Below are 22,982 nucleotides of genomic sequence, written 5' to 3'. Positions count from 1 at the left end.
AGGAAGCCCTCCCTGATGCCCTGGTGGTCGATCGGCTCTCCTATCAGCACAACCGACACTGCTCTGAGAGTGTGTCTGTTTCCCGCCACGCATGGACCGTGGTACCTGCCCGTCTGCACTGAACCGGAAGCTTCCAGGAGGGCTGGCCGTCTACCTTGTTCACTACGTGTCTCCAGCCCCTGCTTGGCATATTATGGGATTTCCATAAATACTGAATAAATGAATGAATAAATGAGTGAATGAATGACAGCCATTAGATGGCTACCTAGAGAAGAAAAAATATCAGGAAAGTAAAAGTTTTGCATTCTTATAATTGCCTTTAAGACTCCTTGAATTACCTTCAAAATATATGAAATCTGAGCTTCCAAAAGCTCTAGCGTTTTCCTCCCCTCACTATAAGAATGTGCACATTTTTATTATTAATATATATTATATTTATTAGAATAATTGCATAATTATTCCAACTAATTATAATCATATTCATTATTCCCAATTTCTCTTTTGAATACACGATTATAAAATGTGTTTATCATGTTTGACACCTTTCTAATTCTTAAATTGACTATGTATTAGTCATAGAGACCCTAAGGAAGAAGGAAATCCTTGGTAGAAAAGTGTTAATAATTTACTAGTTGCAAACTGTACTTTTACCTCGGAACACCAGGTGGGTACAAAAAACATTGCTCATGTTTTTTAATCTATGAATTTCTTACATTTTTATGGCCTGTTCTTTGGGCTTATTTATGATGGTTTGGGACAAAGAGACAACCGTTGCCATTATGATTTATACTCTTCCAACAAAGGAAACACAGAAAGAGATAAGAAATCCAAATTAAATCATAGCACTAGATAAGAAAATCCAAATTAAATCATGACACTAAAAGAAAAAAACCCATGAAGGTAAGGGGCTGAAAATTTAAAATCAAAACAGAGAAGTGTACAGACATACAGACTGTGGACAAAGAAAATAGGATATTTTCAAAAACCTAAGCTATAAAATCTAGCACTTACCAAATAAAAGTTTTCAGATGCCTTGTGTCCTGTATTTCTGACATTATGAAATAATGCCTAGTCACCAAAATATTTTTATATGCCTTATTTTAATCTTACTCAGCTTGTGTTTTTGTTTAGAAAGCCTAACAATATATTTTGTTACGGTAAAATGTTAGCAATTAGCAGCAGATAGCCAATATTTTCCTTTTTTTTCCCCCATTAACCCATTTATCAAAAAATTGACCTGGACATCTGTTTTCATTTTTAGTGATGCTTTTAAGTTCCTTGATGGTTGAGCACCAATTCTAAAACTTGACTGGATTTCAAAGAAAGACAACTGCCTTAGAAACAAAGAAATTGAGAGAATTAAGAAAAAAAATTTCTGCCTTTGAGGCTTCCCGGTATAAGCACTGCTGCTGATAGAGGCCCAAGGTTAGTTCAATAGCACAGGCAGTCAGCGGGGTGGGCACAGCAACCTAACCATGACACAGCTACACAGGCCGAGGAAACACTGACGTCCAGCCCAGGAACTCTTGGGAAAAAGAGTCAATATGCCCACAGAACTAACCGATGCTAACAAAGGTCCTAGGACACACCGCCCCGTTAATACGACCACAGCATACTGAGCACTGCCTTGGATTAGGTACAAAACTTGGAAGCAGAGCACACACTGACACTGGACTTGCAGGTAAGGATTCTAGACTTAGTTTCACATCACAAACTCGAAAAAGCCAAAACCAAGACGAGGAAATCATTTGTGAACTATTTCCGGCCTCCATAAAGAAGGCATAGGGAACTGAGTCCACTCAGAAACACACTCATAAGTATTTATGACTTTTACATTTCACTTTGTCCATATCCCCTACATTTTGTGAAAGCATTTACCTGCTACACTCCCAGTTTTGTTTAGTATTGCCTTATAATTTGGTGGAAAAAAATGTACATATTTGACAATTTTTTACTTCTTCCACAGGTAGATTTTAACTTAGGAACTAAGTTAAAATGGAGTCAAGCAAAGAGGCACAGTATAATTAATTTTCTTCCAAACTTATCATTAAGCTTACTTATCTACTTCAATTTGACTTTAATTATTTTATATCTAGAACCCAAGTTCCCCAGATTGTTTTCAAAATTACTACATGTAAATCTTTCCTTGTATCAAAATCTTACCCAGTGGACATACTTTACTACCAAAGGCTATTCAGAAATTACTTATCTGCGTTGCTTAAAGCAAGTTGGACATGGTCTCTGTAGAGGCCAGACATTCACAGAGAACACCAAGCTCCTGGAATCTGAGGATTTAAAGAGGGAAAAAAGGAACATTCCATTCTGTTGTATTTCCTCATCTTTTTTCTTTCTGCTGTGGCTCCAACTCTCTTAGGAAGTTACCCAATGCCACAATTCTTTATCCGCAAAAGAGAACAAAATATTAATACAAAATGAAAACCAATGTTTTAGAAATCCTGGTGGACAAAAATTAGTACAAATGAAATAAGGTGGATCAGTAAATTCTGAGACAGAGATTTGAGTACATTATTTAGTTTCCTAAAGTCGGCTGGTACAGTCTGGGGACAAGAACTTTTCTGGTTACATGCATATAACAGAAATTTTAAGCTGCAGAGTACTACCAGCAAGTTAGTATGTCTGCTGTGAAGCAATAATGATTCTCTGATAACCTCTATTAAAACCTTGACAGCATTTTCCTCCTGTTAGAAACCCAGAAAGTTACTGCAAGCATTAGGCTAAAGGTTTTAAGTAACGTAGTTTAACATGTCAAGAAGGAGAGAGAGAGAAAGAGAGAAAAACAGAACAAAGGGAAGTAAAGGCAAAATTCACAGTAAACTCCCTTGGATTAAAATTAACAAATCAATTCCTAGACAGAAAAAAAAAAAAAACCTGTAAGATAGAAAAAAACCTACTCAAATTACATCTTTTGGAATTCAATTATTATAAAATTGAATCTAGAAAAGTGTGGAGAAACGACAGCAAAAAGATAAAAGTAGACAAACACGCAGAGCGGAGTGAGGCGAGAGCCACAGGGTGTGTGGGTGGGTGTTAAAATTTGCAAGTGAGTGCTATAAACAGAATAAAACAATGGATATTGAGCACTGTGTTTGACAGATTGACACTTAGAGAAAAAAGAACTGTTAGGGGCCCATATGGTAGGCTGGGTTCTAACACTCTTTGAAAGGACACTTTATCCATTCTGTCTAAAAATAGCTTAGCAGTGATATACAAACATTTTTTTGAGCAGAAGAACCATTTTTTTCACCTGCTACCCCAAGATTCATGCTGTGGCACCTAAAACCTTCCTGGAAGCCTCTGAGACAGCTTCTAGGAACCTTGGAACTCTGCTGACAAGTGCAAAGGCCACAGTGGCAACAGATTCTTTCGGAGTCAACAGATCTTCATACAACCGGGAGGAAGGAGGACAGAACCTAAGAAAACCTACCCCAGATGCGGCTGTGTCTGATTTCGGCCCAGCCGCCTCAGGGCTGGGTCCTTACTTCACCCTGGGTTCACTGTCATTCCCCTCATGAGCATCACCAGCCACCTCCCAGCTCATAGCTCAGACATTCTGTCCACCAACCCCGACCAAAGACGCCAGAGCCAGCATCGCATCCTATCCAGCGTGGGGAGAAGGCCGGCTGGCTTCAGCATCCAGCGGATGCTCAGTCTCTCAGTTGTGTCTGACTCTGCAACCCCATGGACTGTAGCCCACCAGGCTGCTCTGTGCGTGAGATTCTCCAGGCAAGAATACTGGAGTGGGTTGCCGCATCCTCCTCCAGGGGATCTTCCCAACCCAGGGATCAAACCTGTGTCTCCTGCATTGCAGGCAGAGTCTCTCCAGACTCCTCCAGAAACGACCCCTCTCGCCACCTCCGGGTACAGTCCCCCTGTGAGTGGGCGGCCACCCTCTCACGCCGGGACCCTGCTGTCTCCCCGCTGGCCCCTGTGTCCTCCTCAGCGATCTAGAAACTCTAGTTTCTGGTGACCACTCTAGTGATCAGCCAGAGTGGTCCTTACACGGAGGGCTGACCATTTCACTCTACTCCAAACCACCCCCTGACCCCCCATGTCCCCAGAGGAGAAGCCCAGCTTCTGTGGTGGCCTTGGGGTGGTGGCCGCCCCGACGTGCTGCCCGACCTCTCACAGAGACTCATCGCCTGGCATCAGCGCGGCTGGCAGAGGCCCTGGGCGGCAACGTCGCGGGCCCTCCAGCATCGCCTTACCCCACAGTCACCTCCCTGAACCACAGGCTTCCAGGGCGCCCACACCCAGGGACAGTCCCCAGGTCCAGAGGCCCCAGGGAGTCGGGGGGAATGGCTGGGGCTGTGGGCGGGTCTGCATGGCAGCTTGACCTCTGCTTCTGCCCTGCTTCCTCCTGCTCCTTCCACACGTCTTCATCCCGTGCCAGAAAATGACCTGCCCCCTTTACGCCACCTCCGGGCCTGCTTCCCAAGACCCCAGCCTGCCACGAAGGTCCCACGCAATCCAGCCCCGCCAGCCTCTCTGACCCCCGATCTTCCGGTCTCCCCAGCTCAGCCCGCTCCAAGCTCACTGGCCTTGGTTCCGTGTTTCCTCCTGAGGGCCAGTGGCCTCCTGGGGGAAGGTCCTGGAGCGGCTGTTCCTTCACCTCCTTCCAGCTCTGCTTAAGTATCACCTTAAACACATGCATGCATTTGCCTACCTGTCTGGGTGTGGATCTCACTTGGAAAAAATGACTTCACTTACTTACAAAAGAGTGTGAAAATGACTGCTTTAAATACATGAAGGCAGGGTAATGGTAAACAAACAAAACAACAACAAAAAAAACTCAGGGGTTCTGGACTCAACCCTGAGCCCCCCTGCAGCTGCGTGGCTTTGGGGCAGGGACCACACCCCTGGCAGCCTGGGCCCCCTTATGGTGGGGAGACTGATTTTACAGAGACTCCTAGAATGGCCCCTGAGAATTAGTTGATTTCTTGTACGTTAACAGGCTGTGAAAACAACAAAGGGCATGTAAATACTGGTAATTCTGAAGCGCTGACCCCATGAACCTCACATACCAAAAAAGCCGATTGGGAGTACACTTGCATCCTGGCTTAAGGTCAGAGTCCTAGGAAGTCGGCGTTTTGGCTCTACTCAACCACGGATAGACTGAGAACTTCAGCGAAGTAGAAAGGGCTGGGCGATATTTCTCCCAGGGCACAGAACTAGCCCAGCAAACTCACCGAGAACCCAGAAGGGTTATGACCACTAGTCGTTACGTGGTACAAAATCCTAATATTTTGCTCTTCTTGCACTGACTTTAATTACTTCAGACTTTATTCTAATCTCTAAGGACCTTGCAGGGGGTGAGGGGTGAGAGGAAAGCACACAGGATTTCAAATATCTAGGTCCCTGTATGTTCATCAGAAAAGCTTTAAATGTTAAAAACAGCCATATGTCTGGTTATTTGAGATTAGAGACTGAAATCTTTTCATGTGTATCTTCAACTCAAACTTTTATATTTATTTCTGTTTTTGTGATACAGAGTATCTGTACTTGGCTTAAAAATAAAACAATAACTCCCCCCACAATCTCAGCTGTTTTTATATGTTCTTCCATTCATTTTTCATTTACTGGAGTGAAATGTCCTTGCCCATACCTCAAATCCACCAGCTTGATTGATTTCAGGGGTTGGGCTGGAGACCCACCCTGCTGAGCAGAGAAGACAGACCACCCATAAGCTGGCACTAACGAAGCCACAGTAATCTCACACCAACCATCACATCCTATGTCTGCCTTTTCTGATTTATTTGTGAGCTCACTAGAATCCATTTCTTTATTTCTAAAGAGAGAATCACATAAGCTTATGTTAGAGACACCATTATTAAAAACCATTGTTCATTAAAAACCATTGTTCAACAGTTTTACCTTAACAATGACTGCACCATGTATTAAGATGATAATAATAATAAAATAAAATAAAATAAATAATAATAATAAAAAAGATGATAATAATTAAAGATGGTGCTATAGAAAGATAAGGAAAGCAGACCTTGTCCTAATCAATTAGCACACAATGGCTTTGCCATTCTCTAGATCCACATGATATATCTGGGAACATCCCTGCCTGGGGTGAGGTGTATGCACGCACGTGTGCGCGTGTGTGTGTGTGTGTGTGTGTGTGTGTGTCTGTATGTGTGTGTGTCTGTGTGTGTTTCCCCTTGGGAAAGTCAGTGCTACAATCAGATTATCCAGGGTCTTTGTTAAAGCAATAATCTACCAGAAATTGCCTTCGCTTTCCACGTCCTCCTTTGAGGATAACACTCACTCTTCAAATTTTTCTTCATCGCTTTATACAACTTAATATTCAGGCTAGGGAAACTATAAATCTCCTCCAGGTCAAACAACTGCTCAAATCTATCTACAAATTTATTTTCCTTCTCCAGCCTGAATTTCATGACCCAGAGGATGACGGTGGTTTCTTTGCACAGATGGTCAAAGGTAATGAGGAGTTCTTCAAGAAACGGGTGAGCGTAGACGACGTCGGCTGCCAGGATGTAGTCAAAGTTGGTGGAAGCCCTGGGGAAGTTCTTGTCTAGAGCTACGCCCCAGGAGAGCTCTTTGACCTGCGGCAGATGCTTCGCTCTCATTCTGGTGTTCCGGGAAATATTATACTGCAGGTTTCCAAGCACCTCAGGTAAGTCTGTGGCGGTCACGTGTGCACCTGGGAAGCAAAGGGCGGCGGGGAAAGGAACCTTCATGGGACGAGGGGAAGCCATCGGTGTGTAAGCCGCCACGCACTCTGCAATTCGACACGAAGGCTAGCCCCACGCCAAAGACAGTGCACGCAGGAGGGAAACCCCTCCAAAATGGGTGCTAAGGCAGCTTTGCGCCTCCCCTCACGCACGATTAGGTGCGCCAGGTGTTGATGCTTTTACATCTTCGCACTTTTGTGTTCTCCTGGGTTTTGTTTTGTTTTTTGGGGTCAGTTTTGTTTTGTTATTCTTGCTGTTATTTTCTATTTATCTACTTAAAACATCAAAAGGACGGGAAATTCAAAGGCTTTGGTATCCTCACTGGTTTGGAACAATCAGATGTCACTGTTGAAAGATGAATGGGATCTTCCCTAAAAGAAACCTGAGCTCCATTCATGGGAGAGCGAATGAGTGACCTTCTGAGCACCCCATCATTGACCAGGAAGTGCTTAAGTGGGAGAAGTGGGGCAGGAGAGACGAGCTCCCAGTGTCGCTACACGGAAAGTGTCAGGACACCCAGGCTCACGCCATGGTTTCAGCTTGACCCCGTCATAAGCCTGACTCTGACAACCCGCATCTGGGGCGTCCCAGGTGGCTCAGCAGATAAAGAATCCACCTGCCAACGCAGGAGACGCAGATCCAATCCCTGGGACAGGAAGATCCCCTGGAGGAGGAAACAGCAGCCCACTCCAGCATTCTTGCCTGGGAAATCCCATGGACAGAGGGGCCTGGCAGGCTGCAGTCCATGGGGTCACACAGAGTCGGACACAGCTGGGTGACAGAGCGCGTGCACACACAACCTGCACAGACAGCTCACACAGTCAAAGGTCACACGCGCAGAACAGAAGGCTCAGATGAAAACATACAAAGAAACCCACAGTTAAAAGCGAACACTGGTGGTCATTTTCAGGAGAAAACTGTACACCAAAAATCAAAACAATTTGTCCCCTGACATGAACTCTGAGCAGTGGGAGAGCCTGAAAACAATGTGCAACTAAGTCTAGAATTGTCTGAAATCTACATGATCGGACAAGAACAGACTCGTGAAAGGAACGAGAGAACAGATCTGGAGGGGAATCCAGTTCACCCCAGACCAGTTTAGAACCCACTTCTCACCCATGATGGCAAATTTCTCTGGCTATTGACTCTATTTCTGGAAACTGTTAAAACGGGAGGGAAATATACATTTCATTGGTAGAATCACAGAAATAAAAATCTCTGCATTCGTGTGTGTGTGTGTGTGTGTGTGTACAGAGGGAGGTCTATCAATTTCAACAAATCTTTTTAAGATCCCAAGATGAGGAATGACTCCTCCCTCCACTGCCCTTCACCCATAGGAATATAAACTATCTGAAGGGGTCGACAGAGGATGAGATGGTTGATGGCGTCACCGACTCAGTGAACATGAGTTTGAGTAAACTCTGGAAGTTGGTGATGGACAGGGAGGCCTGGCATGCTGCAGTCCATGGGGTTGCAAAGAGTCAGACACGACTAAGCAACTGAGCTGAGGCACTGGGGCTGACTGTGAAGAGCTTCGTGTCTAGAGGTGAATACCACCACTGACTAAACAAAGCTTCCAACTTCTGAAGCTTGTGTCAAGTCATACAAGCAGACCAAAAGACTGATTCTTTTAATGAATGAACAACTTCCCAAAACACAAATTCTGCTCTTCGATGAGGAAGCTTTCAGCTATAAATCCAACAGGACCTCTGACACTAGCCATACTAAGTGGAATGGTGACTTTCAAAGCAATGTCAAGACAGAGCAATTTAAAAAAAATAAAATATTTTGGGAGGGTTTCAAGGGTCCTGTATTTCTCCAGTGCTTTAGAAAGTTGTAAATTGCTAAATCTTGAACTCCTCTCAAGATTTTAGAGTGGCAGGTGTGCACTTCTGAAGATGAAGGAAATCAAGATGGATTTGGGCTGTGCACATCAGAGAAGGCAGATAAATTAAGGTTGTGAAAAAGATAACAACAACAAAAAAGACTGAAGCAGTCTCAGACACACGTAGAGACCATCACACATTTAGTTGGAAAAGAAGATGCTGGTGAGAGAACAAGCGATCACAAAAGAAGAATGGAAATAACTGAGAAAATAAATTCAAGGACACGTGCCTAAACTTAGAAGCAGATATGATTTCTAACACTCTTTCTCTATTCTAACAGGTGCTTTTTCATAAAATAAAATGACTTCAAAGCCCAAAAGGAATATACCAAGTGCATGGGGATGTTGAAATGGGGCTGAAATTTAAATAAAGGAGAAAGAGTTCGCAGCAGTCAGCTCTGCCTATGCCTCATATTTCACACATTCTCCAGCAGCCAGAATGCCAGGATATACATGCCGGCTAGAATGCACTTGAGACCTACACCCCAGGAGAAGAACTAATATAGCTTCCCAGAAAATTCGGAAAGAAACCAGTTAGGTGACTTTAACACTGTTAAAGTTTCTTAATGAAGCCCATTCAAATTATGAAGGGCTTGAAAACAGGCCCTGATTCATGTTGGTGAAGAGCAGAAATCAACACAATATCGTAAAGCAATTATCCTTCAGTTGAAAATACATAAAATTTTTCAAAGGAAAACTAGAAATAAATAAATAAAAATAGGAAAAAACTAAAAGATATTTCTTAATATCAGAAATAAGAAGGCAAACAAGCCCGGGGGGCGGGGGGGGGGCGGGAAATGAGGCGGGGAATAAATGTACAAAAAAAAAAATGTACAAAGACTCAATTATGAGAAACTGGGACCAACTTTCCATCAGGAGGAGAATTTCAAAGTAAACTATCATTTATAGTAAAAAATAAAAATAGGCCCAGGTTATAGTAAAATGAAAGTGAAACTCGCTCAGTTGCGTCCGACTCTTTGCTACCCCTGGACTATACAGTCCACAGAATTCTCCAGGCATAGTAAATGGATAGCAAAAGCAACTAATGATATCAGATCATTGGGTTCTCTGATCCCACTTGATCTAACGCAGCTACTTACCAAGTAAACTCGCCACAATGGAGACGAGTCCTGTTCCGGCTCCAATTTCAATCACATTTTTGTCGGCCATGTTATACTGCTTTACGTTAGTTTCCAGAAAATAGCACAGAACAAGGGCCTATGAAAATGCAAAAAAAGAAAAAACAGTGCTTAGTAAGTAATCACAGAAAGCAATATTAAACTCTATTAGACAAATACCCCACTAATGCTATAATACGCATATGAGCACGTGTGCGAGTGGGCTTCCCAGGTGGCACAGTGGTAAAGAATCTGCCTGCCAGTGCAGGAGACACAGGAGATGTGGGTTCAATCCCTGGATTGGGAGGATCCCTTGGAGGAGGAAATGGCAACTCACTCTAGTCTTCTTGCCTGCGAAATTCCATGGACAGAGGACCCTGGGGGGCTATAGTCCATGGGGTTGCAAACAATCAGATAGAACTAAGTAACTGAGCATGCATGCACATGTGAGTGTATGTGTGTATATATACACATCTCTACAGAAAATTATCCACAGAAGCACATTCTCCAATAGATTCAACATTTAAGATAGAAAAAGTCTTTGGGGATTGTTGGGGAAAGAAGAGAACTGAGAATATAGAGTTCAGTTACTTAGGCTTGATTATCTTTAAAGGAAGCAACTTCTAATAATAAGAGTCATTTTAAAGAAATATATGTTCAAGATTGGGGCAGACAGTAGAGGGGGCTGCACCCTTTGTAGGACAATTGATAAATGACTGTTGGCCTTCTAGAATATTCTGCATGTTGAGACTGACACAAATTTCATTATAATTGTTTAACTCAAATAGAGCCCAGTTAAATGGGAAATAAAAATGTGTACAATTCTAAACTTTTGTGACCTATAGTAACCAAAAACTGAATCTGTAAACAACAGTCTTTATTAACCCTACAAGTCAGAAATAAAATTGGCGGAAGGAGTTTCCCAATTTCTTGATTTCTAAATTTTACTGTTGCTTGAGGTAACAAAATAGAACTATGGGACCTCTTTTCTCCTTCCAAATAGTATATAATAATAAACAAAATTGGATGAAAAATAATTGAAATTTAGCAAATTTTGTATGAAATTATACCGATGGCCAAACGACAGCGCCATAACAATCCGTGGCTTCATTGATCCGAATCTCATGACCAGCGAAATGAAACGCCTCCCAGGGGACGGTTGTTACAAACGCTGGAACAAAACATCTCCGCATGATCTCTGCAACCACTGTCCTGTCATCGTCGTCTTCTCTGCGCTCTGAAAGGAAAAGAAAAAGGCAGTGGTTGTGGTTGTGGCAGTAAAACCAGGGCAAAGGAGAAGAATCTGCTGGAAATGCAGCATTTCCACTTATTCTAAGTTACTTCTGGCCAGTCATTGACTTCAGCTGCAACGTAATGATAGTTGGGGTAAACTACTTGAAAACAGCTCTTAACAGAAGCTGACATTTCATACATTGGGACAACATCTTTCTGATTTTTTACTGAGGTTGAAATCAACTGCTAGTCATTTCGGCAATGCTATGTGAAATAAACAATAATTGATAGACTTTTTTAAAAAGCAACATATTTTAAAGGCTAGCAACCAAAATAAATAAGTAAATAAAGGCTACCAATCTATTCATTTAGAACAAAAGAAAGACTGGTGATGGAATCTAAGATCTCAACTATTCATATTGGCTTCATGGTGCAATTCCAGTTATTTCAATGCAGCAGATCCATTATGACCTGCCTTTATACAGACAAAAGACATGTGATACCATCCATCAATTATACTTGTATTATATTATTATTACTTGTTTTTATATTATTGTTTGGGGGCAACACATGACATCTTAACATTGACAATATCGGATAAGTTTCACTGGTAAGAATACAAAATGTTGCTTTCTGGAGAGCAATCTTATGGTATTTTGTTAATTTATATATAAATATCCTACAAGCCAGCAATCCTACTCCCTATTCTAAATTTTTACACAAGTCCTTAAGTGGATATGTGTGAAAATATTTGTCAAAGACCTACATCAAACACACTAGAAAGGTTGCCAGAAAGAAGCTGGAAAAGGAAAGGAAGTATGAAATGGGTAAAAAGAATGAATGAGACAAGATAGACAGATACACATACAACAGGGGGGTCTTGCTGAGATGACGCCCATGTACCATGACATGAAGGGTATGACTCACTCACACCTCTGTCCTGAGACCCAAAAACAAGTAAGTAAACAAACAGAAAACAAAAATATTTCCAAGAAATTTGGGGCAAGTACAAAAATTGCTTATTCTGGTCTCCGTAGAAGAAGACAAGTTTCTCTTGGGAAATTTATTTCCCAAATCTCAAAAGTTAAAACCTTCACACTTTCCAACCTTGCCATCATTCATACTTTCAAAACAGATATGACACTACAAAGTCAAATGTCATCCAATCCTTGAACGTCAGATGGAAAACATAGCGGCTGCCTCCTGGTCTCAGCTTGCACCTCATCCAGGAAACTCATGTTCCTTTGGGGACGAACAACATGCCCAGCCTCTTTGAACTATTTCCAATGAGGGTGAACTTGTTCCTTCACAAGCAGCCCATTCTGCAATTAGAAAATTTGATGATTCACAATTCTCCCTAACTTTAAACCAAAATCTGACACCAGCAATTTTTAAATCTATTCTTCCTAAAAGTAATGAAGCAATTTTCCTCAAAAATGAACAAACTTTTATCATTAAAATAAGTCCCAAAATTTTAGGACAGGGGAAACATGCAAAGGTTAAAAAAAAAAATGAGGAGTTTGGCATCAGTTTTAAAAATGCTGGGCTCAAAGCCCCAGGAGATTTTGCAGTTTCTCCATGGCATTGAGGCAAAAACAGGGGTGAGAGGCTGTCTTGAGTCCTTGAGTCCTAAGAGAAGACGTACTGAGTTGGCCAAAAGGTTTTTCCACAGCATCTTATTGAAAAACTCGAACAAACTTTCTGAACCACCCAATAGTTGCCAAACTGTCCTATGAGCTCCAGTAACATCATTCCGTTCTGGGAGCACAGTGGCAAGAAGGAGATGAAGTTTGCCCTTGTTGGAAGATTCCCTCAGGGGCCACAATCCAGCAGGGACTGGAGCCAAGATGATTTCCTGTCCTAAATTCTGTGTTCCCTGAACAGACCCAGACAGAACCAAGCACTCTCCAAAGGACTCTAACCTCACCACGTTCCACGGCCAGGCCACCCTCCCACCCCCACCAGCACTCACACTGACCTTGGCAGAGATGCAGAGAAAACAAACTGCTGAAAAACGGAGAGTCTTAAGCAAGAGACACCTCTTCTAACATATTCCACTGTATTTATTCCTCCTGAAACAACAGCATGCTCTCAAATTCAGGAAGAGCTCCAGGAACCAAGTAATATTGGTAATGATGTTGGATTTGAACTTTAACTTTCATTTTGCTAGATTCACTTGCCTTGCTAAGATGGGAAGCTGGGGGGACAGCAGAGGGCTGTGGAAGTTCTTTAGGGGAAAGCTGAGAACTTTAATTGCTTCCTTGACCTTTAGTTGAATGTGCCTGCTTGGGCCTCCTTGCAAACTCCTTATAAATGCAGCACTTCTTTGACAAGTCACCTAAGGTATCGGGGATTAATAGACGTTAGAGCACAAGAAATCCTAGGAGCACCCCCTAGGATTCCAGTTTTTGATATAAAAACTTTGTCGATGAGTGTTTACCGCTACCACACCGACGTCTCTGACTTTGCACTTTCTTTTAGAGCTTGGTTGACCAGATCAGCGCTGCTGTCCTAACAACTACAGTGCAATAACAAATGTAAATAAATAGAACTAGTCTTTTTTTTTTTTAAGAATGGCCACATTTTTAGTTCCATAAGGAAATGAGATTAAAAATACATATGTGAATATATTATGTAATAAAAAAAATGACTTACCACTCCAAATTAAAGGATCTTCTAAGAGATTTCATGAAACAACAACCACTATTAATTGCGTGTTGTGGTGGTGGTGGTGGTTGTTTAGTTGTTCTGCCGTGTCTGACCCTTTGTGACCCATGAACTGTAGCCTGCCAAGCTCCTCTGTCTCTGGGATTTCCCAGGCAGAAATACTGGAGTGGGTTGCCATTTCCTCTCCAGGGGATCTTCCCAACCCAGGGATTGAATCCGAGACTCCTGGGCCTCCTGTATTGCAGGCAGATTCTTTACCCAGGGATTAATTGCATATACACCCTAAAAGAACACAATTCTACCATTGTACATGGTCACTCGAAATTAGTTATGCACCTAGGATGACCACATATCCTATAGCAAACACTGTCAGGCTGAAGAAAATTTAACTGACAGTATTTTATATTAGTATTCTCCTTTGAATTTAAAGACTATATGAATATCAGTCATTCCATAGGAAGGGACACTCATAAAAAAATATTCCATAATTGATAGCAGGAAATCAAAATATACTGAATTTGGATATTTAAAATTATTTGTCCAAATGTAATACATGGGATTTTAAAAGCAAACACACACACACACAATTACATGCAGCTTAAAACTTCAGGGACTTCCCTGGTGGTCCAGTGGTTAAGATTCTGGGCTCCTAGTGCAGGAGATTGATCCCTAGCCTGGGTTCAATCCCTGCTCAGGGAGCTAGATCCCACAAGCAGCAACTTGGACCTGGCCCAGCCAAAAAAAAAAAAGCAAAACTTTGCTGCTTTTTAGCATTAACTTCTATTTAAAGATTTTGAGGTAAAAAAAAATTTGGGGGTGGGGGGGGCTTGCTTCAAGCCTTGCAGGGTTTTAGTTTCCTGACCAGGGATTGAACCCAGCCCGTGGCAGTGAAATCACCAAGTCTTAAACACTGGGCCACCAGGGAACTCCCAGGGCTAACAACTTCAAGAACACGTATTTATTTACATTAAAAGACAGGGGCTTCCCGAGTGGCACGAGTGGTAAAGAACCCCCTGCCAATGCGGGGTCATTAAGAGACACGGGTTCCATTTCTGGGTCAGGAAGACCCTCTGGAGAAGGAAATGGATACCCACTCCAGGATTCTTGCCTGGAGAATTCCATGGACAGAGGAGCCTGGCGGGCTACAGTTGCAAAGAATCGGACAAGACTGAATCAATTTAGCATGGACTAGCACGCACTCACTGTTTTAGCAATATCACCACCCGTTTCAAGGCTGATGACAAGAGCCATTGGGCAGGAATTTAACAGAAAAGCTGCACTTTTACAGGGCACCCCTAACATTGCCTTGTTGTAATAAAAGGGGGAAATCTATGCTCCAAACATAATACGCAAAGAACAGGTCCCCAAAGAGTATGTCTGGCTATTTGTTGATTATGGGATTGATCTTGAGAAGGTCAATGAATTAGTGGATATTCTTTGGTTTTTAGGAATGACGCAAAGAGCACTTTTCTCCAAAAGTTAATAGCCTTATCATACAACAGAATTCTAATTTACACTTCCAGAGAACAATTTTCTACACATATTCCTGCCTTGTAATCTAGCACTCAGCCCCAGGACAAATAACTAAAACTAGGAAATGTTACACAATATGTGGAATTTTGGCTTCCCTACATGAAAAGCAGAAAACTTCTGATATCTATACCTGTGTGTTAGTCACTCACTTGCATCCAACTCTTTGCAACTCCATGGACTGTAGCCCAGCAGGCTACTCAATCCATGGGATTCTCCAGGCAAGAATACTGGAGTGGGTTGCCATTTCCTTCTCCAGGGGATCTTCCCAACCCAGGAATCGAACCCAGGTCTCCTGCATTGCAGGCAGATTCCTTACCATCTGAGCTCCCAGGGAAGTCCTATACCTGTAGATAAAGCTATCTACTATAATCTTATAGCAATATTATTAATGAATTTAATATTGAAACAAATATTAAAACAAATTATAAATAAAACATAATCAAGAAACCACTACAATTATGTTGCAATTTTAAGCGTATCTGTCTTAATGCTTTTGATACAATAAAGGCTTAACACCATTTTCCTGCTATTAAATCTTTGCTGATCTTGAATAAAATCTACCAGGTGCTCTTGTCCTCTGGAGAACTAAAGCAGTTTCAATTACAAAGTAAAAGTTAGCAAGATTCTGCCACGTTACAATGATGATTTTCTTAAGAGGAAAATTCAACAGTGAATTGGCTTTCAAGGCTGGATTGCAACAAGCCTTCAAAAACGCAGGTTCTGTCTGTATTCTTCTCTTTTATACTTTTAAGGTCAATAACAGCAATACTAGATGGAAGGGTCAGATCACAGAAATACATGAAAAAAAAATTCTTTAACAGCTATGACAAGTGAATTTAAGCTTCCATTTGAGGGCTGTCATGAAGACCTGTCAGCAAAATTTAAAGTAAAAACCCCTCAACTAAATGAAAGAGACTGTCATTCAATAGAATCTTCTATTCAAAGATGAATGTCATGTGCTTCTTAGAAATACCTAGAGAGTTTTTTTAAAGATGTTAAAGATATTTTCAGATTAGTGAATGGTCACAGGCAAACCTGAAAACTAGAATTCTGAAAGGCTCAGCAATGTCAAGTTCTCAGGCCCTTATGTTAAAGCTGATTCCCTTATGCTGTTTTCACAAATGGGTTTTTTTTTGGTCTGGATGTCTGCTTAGTTTCAAGAATATATAGAGACTGTAATTTTTTCACCAGAATGTATTTTTTAATTGGAGGATAATTGCTTTACAATGCTGTGTTAGTTTCCGCTGTACAACATGAATCAGTTGTAAGTATATATATATGTGTGTGTGTATGTAAACCTTTATATGTATATGCGTGTGTGGGGCGGGGGTGGGGGGTTTCCCAGGTGACATAGTGGTAAAGAACCCTCCTGCCAATGAAAGAGACATAAGAGGCGTGGGTTCAATCCCTGGGTTGGGAAGATCCCCTGGAGAAGAGAATGGCAACCCAGTCCAGTATTCTTGCCTGGAGAATCCCATGGACAGAGGAGCCTGGTGGGCTACAGTCCTGGGGTCACGGTCACAAAGAATCAGACACCACTGAGCAACTAACACTTTCACTTTGAGTGCTGTTTCTGCTGAAGATCATAGATTTTAATACACTTTATCTTTAACTGTCATTTAATTTGAAGTATTTTCCAATTTCCCTTGTTATTTCTTCTTTGATTAATACCTTATTTAGAAGTATGCTATGTTTCAAATAGGAAAAGGGGTACATCAAGGCTGTATATTGTCACCCTGCTTATTTAACTTCCATGCAGAGTACATCATGGGAAACGCTGGGCTGGAGGAAGCACAAGCTGGAATCAAGATTGCCGGGAGAAATATCAATAACCTCAGATATGCAGATGACACCACCCTTATGGCAGAAAGTGAAGAAGAACTATAGAGCCTCTTGATGAGAGTGAAGGAGGAGAGTGAAAAAGTTGGCTTAAAGCTCAGCATTCAGAAAACGAAGATCATGGCATCTGGTCCCATCACTTCATGGCAAAGAGATGTGGAACAGTGGAAACAGTGAGAGACTTTATTTTTGGGGCTCCAAAATCACTGCAGATGGTGACTGCAGCCATGAAATTAAAAGACGCTTACTCCTTGGAAGGAAAGTTATGACCAACCTAGATAGCATATTAAAAAGCAGAGACATTAATTTGCCAACAAAGGTCCATCTAGTCAAGGCTATGGTTTTCCCAGTAGTCATGTATGGATGTGAGAGTTGGACTATAATGAAAGCTGAACACAGAAGAACTGATGCTTTTGAACTGTGGTGTTGGAGAAGACTCTTGCGAGTCCCTCGGACTGCAAGGAGATCCAACCAGTCCATCCTAAAGGAGATCAGTCCTGGGTGTTCATTGGAAGGACTGATGTTGACGCTGAATACTTTGGCCACCTGATGCAAAGAGCTGACTCATTTGAAAAGACTCTGATGCTGGGAAAGATTAAGGGCAGGAGGAGAAGGGGACGACAGAGGATGAGATGGTTGGATGGCATCACTGACTCAATGGGCATGAGTTTGGGTGGACTCCAGGAGTTGGTGTTGGACAGGGGGGCCTGGTGTGTTGCATTTCACGGGGTCACAAAGAGTCAGACACGACTGAACGACTGAACTGACTGTACTGACTGAGGCAGATTACCTTGTTTAAGGGTTATTATTCAATATCTGGAACATTGATTAGTCCTATCTAGCAGATATTTATCCAGATTACTTTTTAAACATGTAAAATGTGTTGATAGATGATTCTCTCATTAGTAACTTTGTGTACTCTGGTATTCCAATTAGTATATCAACGTTAACTCAGACTACAGTTTGGTATGTTTCTTAAACAGCAGTAAAATTACTCAAATTTTCTTCCTCCTATACTAAGGCAGTATTGCTTATGATGGGAACTGCACTTAGTCGTGTCCAGCTCTTTGCCACCCCATGACTATAGCTCGCCAGGCTCCTCTGTCCGTGGCATTCTCCAGGCAAGAATACTGGAGTGGGTAGCCATTTCCTTCTCCAGAGGATCTTCCCAACCTGGGGATTGAACCCACGTCTCCTGTGTCTTCTGCACTGGTAGGTGGGATTCTTTACCACCAGCACCACCTGGGATAGGAAGGCTCTTCACAAACATCCCCCCCTGTAAATCGAAGGCATGCTTAGTCTGATCCTGGCATCAGCCTCTTGAAGGGACTGAAACAACGCAAAGCAGAACGGAGGACATCAGGCAGGCAGCTGGACGGGCAGGTTTGGGGGTCACTGTGCACAGGCATCATGGAGCCGTGGGTGAGGATGAACCTGACCCAAGGCTGCGGACCCTGAGAGCACCCTTTGTAACACGTGGCTACGTGTGCTAACAGCTGGAGAGCAGCTGTTGACAAGGGTATGCAACCTAAGATTTGGCACAGTTGACATGCATGTGGTCTTAAGACGGTTTAGATATAATGCAGCGTTAGAAACCATTTGTTGTTGTTCAATCACTAAGTCATGTCTGACTCTTGCGACCCCACGGACTGCAGTTCACCAGGCTCCTCTGTCCATGGGATTTTCCAGGCAAGAATACTGGAGTCAGTTACCATTTCTTTCTCCAGGGGATTTTCCTGACCCAGGGATCAAACCCACGTCTCCTTAGAAACCAAAGACAGAGGAATTTTCAGCATTCACTATAGTCCTAACTTTGTGCATAACTAAGTGCTACCCTATAATTCTTGGATCTTCAGGCCAGTGTTGAGTTAGAAGCACTGGGCTATGGGCTTGCTCCATCTTTTCCAAGCACAAGATAACCAAGTATAAAAGAGCTAGATCGGGAAAAGCCAATACCCTTCAGTACTTGAGAACTGAGTGTTCTACTGGTTACTGAAAGCTTTTCCAATAAAATGCCATGTAACTCTGCTCCACACTCTTAATCCCCTCAGCACCATGCCTGTGAATGTATTTTGAAAGCTTCAGTCGGCTATGTGGATGATTATTATGGGCTGTGTTTGTTCATGTTGTAAAATATTTTCACGCTAGTTCTGTCTGCACCTTACCTTGAACTTCTTCCATATCTTTTGTAATTCACCAAATTACCATATGCATAGGGGAAACCAAGCTTTGTTGCTGATGGTAATGATAGTGATGAGATTTTATTCCTAAACTGCAGAGAAATCGCATCTTCATTCAAATCATCTAAATGGTCTGATTCTCTAAAGTGATTATGACTTTAAGTGTTTAGATTTGCAAAAATTACTACAGTTAAACCATTCACAATTAAGCCATGCAGGCTGCCAACACTGGGCACACACCCAGCTCTCTTGGCCTAATGATGCTCACCCAGGCAGAGGCCACCTGGTACGCCTAAAAAAGGGAGGAAAGAAACAGGACTACAGTCGTTAGAAAATATCCAAAGTGTGTAGATAAAACAGAGAGAGAAAGAAATCTAGGTAATTAAGTTTGTACAACTGTTCTACAGAAATATGGTAATAGTTCTTCTAGTCTATGTCAAGAGCCTATGTCTGCACTTTTTGATTTTTATCTATTTTTGACTGCACTGGGTCTTAGTTGCTGCATGCAGGATCTTTGATTTTCATTGCAGCATGCAGGGTCTTTAGTTGCAGCAGGCAGGAGCTTCTAGCTGCGGCATGTGGAATCTTTAGTGGCAGCACGTGGGATCTAGTTCCCTACCAGGGATCGAACCTGGGGCCCTGCACTGATAGTGTGGAGTCCTAGCACTGGACCACCAGGGAAGTCCCTATCTGCACTTTTTATCTCAAGGCAATGGGAACAGTTAAATTACATAGTCTATGAAAAGTCATTCTTGATATTTAGGATGATGTAAAAAAAAACTGGCTGAAATCCAAATAATTCCCACTGGTAGTAGAATTTGACCTTAAATTCTTCTTACCACAAGAGGTCAAAAGAGGTCAAATTACACTATGTGTTTGCCTCTAATGAATACATCAGAGGGACCATAAACATAGGCTAGAAATATTTTATAGTCTAAAATCAACTTTCATGGAAGCAACTGTAAAAACCATAAGACTATTTTTATCTCTCTTGCAATCTTCCTGTCTGAAAAGAAATAACTAAGAAATCACAATCATGTATTTAGCATGTAGCATCTGGGGAAAATTTTTATTCCACTTTTGCAGATTAAAAAAAACTCTATTAATACCTAACAAGTCTATATACTTGATTTATTACCTGTCAGAATTATCTCAAATGTATCATCAGGTATAGCAGGAGACAATAAACATTGTTAGAGATAGTCACAGGTTAGCAAACACAAGCACAGACATATATGCAATTAATAAAAAGTCCTAGCTCTCTTTATGACATCAGTGAACGCTGTAAAGGTTAGCATTTATATTGTTAGTTGTTTTGTCTTCTTAAAACTGGTCAAATTACATAAAGAAACATAAAATAATTTACCTTTTTGAACCTCTGGATCCATTAAGTGATTAGCTAATGGATGGCAATATATTGATGCTTTCTTGATCATTTCTTGAAAACTAGACAAATAATACCTTAAGATATCAAATGGTAATAATTAATTCAATATGTGCTTTAAGTGCTCTCATAGTTACCTAATAAAATTTACCATCAAATACAGTAGAGAAAATTATATTAAAATATCTTATTAAGAAATCATGATTTTTTAAAAAAGCATTAAAACACAATCTATCTAGTACCAACTAAAATTCAGGGTCAGAAATTTTAGAAGTTCTTGGAAGAAGAAATATTCTTCCCCAGAGCCACCTCAGCTATCACAAAGAAAGCCCTCTTCTTCACAGTAACTAGTCAGAGAGCAATCCTAAAACTTAAAGAGGCGATTAAAACATTGGGAGAGAAACAGTTCCACTCAGTGTAGTGAGCACCATAGCATTAATCCAAAACAAACCTCCCTACATAGCAACTGATGCAAAGTTGCTGCCACCTGTGGTCCTCAGCCTGTACCCAAAGTCAAATAGCCCAACCACCAAACGCTTTCTTTTTTCAGTAGCTGCTTCTTTAAAAAAAAAAAAAAAAAAAATCCATACCATCTCAGCAAAGATATTTAAAAGGAAAGGAATTCAAGTATTGTATGCCTCTCAAACAAAGCATATCTTGTGAATGAATGAGCTTAAGTAAGCTGTAGTTCCAACTCTGGAAAACAACAATTTGACGTTTCAAGCATCAGTTTTTGAATCCTTTAATAATCACTGTACTACCATGAATTAACATTCACTCCTTTTCTACCAGGCTCCTAAAACACGTCACAGTCACCACATCTTTCTTTAAAATATGCCTCAGTAAGTTAGGAGACAGATTGTTTTCCTTACAGTTTACAAAGGAGGAAAATCAAAGGTTATATTATGCCCCTGAGGTCACAGGGCTGAACAATAGCGAAAAGTGGTCACCCCGTTTGTTCCCAATTTAGTTTCTCTTCCATTAAAGGGACGCGGTCTTTACGACACCTGTCCGCCTGCAGGTCAACATTTATTAAACGTGAAATCTGGACATACCTATGTACCCGAGTTAGCTGAGTTTCTAGAAGGTTAAAAAGGATCATCCACAACTCTGTCTTTGCTGCCGAGACCCTCTGATGGCGCGCGAGAGGCGCGCGCCCAAGCTCTGCAGTTGACTACTGTACGCGCTGGCAGCGGGTCCGAGCCCGACAGCTGCGTCTGCGCAGCCTCTGAGTCTCGGCAGGAGGCTGGGACGCCCATAAATAAGGGCCGGAGAGAGTAAGCAGGCACATTCCATGCGGGCGTCTCGTGCCCAGAGCGAGAGCCAGCGGGAAGGTTTCAACTCCTTCTGCAAACGAGTGAAGGCGATCCGGGCCAAGTGATAATCTTTCACTTGGGTGCCCAGAGTTATTTAAGCGTCCGCAGCTCTGACGTCCTGTGACACGGAGGCCGCGTGCTTTCCGGGTCACCTTGTCCGGGTGTGAAGGCCATTTTTAGCCTCAGACAACTGCCCCAGAAGGCTTGGGAGAGCGTGCGCTGCAGCGCCCTGACCGCAGGGATTAGGTTACCGCAGTTCCTTCCTACTGGCAGTGAAGACGCAGGCGGAGGGAATATGTAGCCTGTCCTCCTGCTCACGTGCATGTAGGGCTGCAACTCAGAGTATATATTAACTTCCGCGACGGCAGGAAATAGCCCGAAGAAGAAGTTATTAACTGGTAACGAAACCCTACAATATTGCAAAGTTAAATTTAGGAGTGCGGGTACAGCCTCTAAGAAATACTTCACATATTATGATGGATGGAGCTCACGATAGTGGATAGGATAGGACTCGTGGTCTGGGAGCCTGATTTTAATCAGTCCTGTCAATAATTGGCCTGTGATTTTAGGCACTGACTTAGCGTGTTTCTTGGCTTCCTCATCTATAAAACAGATAGAACAGGCACATAATATGGTAGACAAAAAAACATTCTGGAAACTGCAAAATCTTAAATGATGAAAACAATTATTCACAGGCAGTTAACCCTGGGCAGAGGACATGCTTTTTTTTTTTTTTTTTTGGATCTTTTTAAAACAAGAATGAAGAATTATTCAGTGAATAAAAACCACCTGTCTTTTCCCACAAATTATTTTTTAGTTTATTTTTTAATTAAAGGATAATTGCTTTATAGAATTTTGTTGTTTTCTGTCAAACATCAGCATGAATCAGCCACAGGTATACACATGTCCCCTCCCTGTTGAACCTCCCTCCGTCTCCCACCCCATCCCACCCTAGGTTGATACAGAGCGCCTGTTTGAGTTCCCTGAGACATAGAGCAAGTTCCCGTTGGCTATTTTACACATGGTAATGTAAGTTTCCATGGTACTCCCTCCATACATCTCACCCTCTCCTCCCCTCTCCCCGCGTCCATAAGTCTGTTCTCTGTTT

At 42.0% G+C, this 22,982-nt stretch overlaps 1 protein-coding gene across 1 annotated transcript; it reads right to left on the bottom strand.

The window, feature by feature from the left end:
* Positions 1–489: 489 nt before the first annotated feature.
* Positions 490–21,925, bottom strand: LOC122686934 (protein-lysine methyltransferase METTL21E). The gene is made up of 5 exons (XM_043892299.1): positions 21,614–21,925; positions 20,541–20,635; positions 10,793–10,959; positions 9,705–9,822; positions 490–6,688 (listed from the first exon to the last, which is right to left on the bottom strand). Exons 1-5 carry the CDS (start codon positions 21,658–21,660, stop codon positions 6,228–6,230), a joined length of 888 nt encoding a protein of 295 aa, XP_043748234.1. The 5' UTR covers positions 21,661–21,925; the 3' UTR covers positions 490–6,227.
* Positions 21,926–22,982: the final 1,057 nt, after the last annotated feature.

Source organism: Cervus elaphus, chromosome 30 (genome assembly GCF_910594005.1).
Source record: "Cervus elaphus chromosome 30, mCerEla1.1, whole genome shotgun sequence".
Classification (NCBI taxonomy): domain Eukaryota; kingdom Metazoa; phylum Chordata; class Mammalia; order Artiodactyla; family Cervidae; genus Cervus; species Cervus elaphus.
The sequence above is the reverse complement of the archived record's forward strand: the minus strand, read 5'-3'. Positions and strand labels throughout refer to the sequence as shown.

Coding starts and splice junctions, on each gene's coding strand:
- LOC122686934 (XM_043892299.1), bottom strand. CDS start 21,660: ATGATCCTTTTTAACCTTCTAGAAACTCAGCTAACTCGGGTACATAG. Junction 10,960..20,540: donor GGATCCAGAGGTTCAAAAAG/GTAAATTATTTT, acceptor TTTTCCTTTCAG/AGCGCAGAGAAGACGACGAT. Junction 9,823..10,792: donor GCGCTGTCGTTTGGCCATCG/GTATAATTTCAT, acceptor GCATTTTCATAG/GCCCTTGTTCTGTGCTATTT.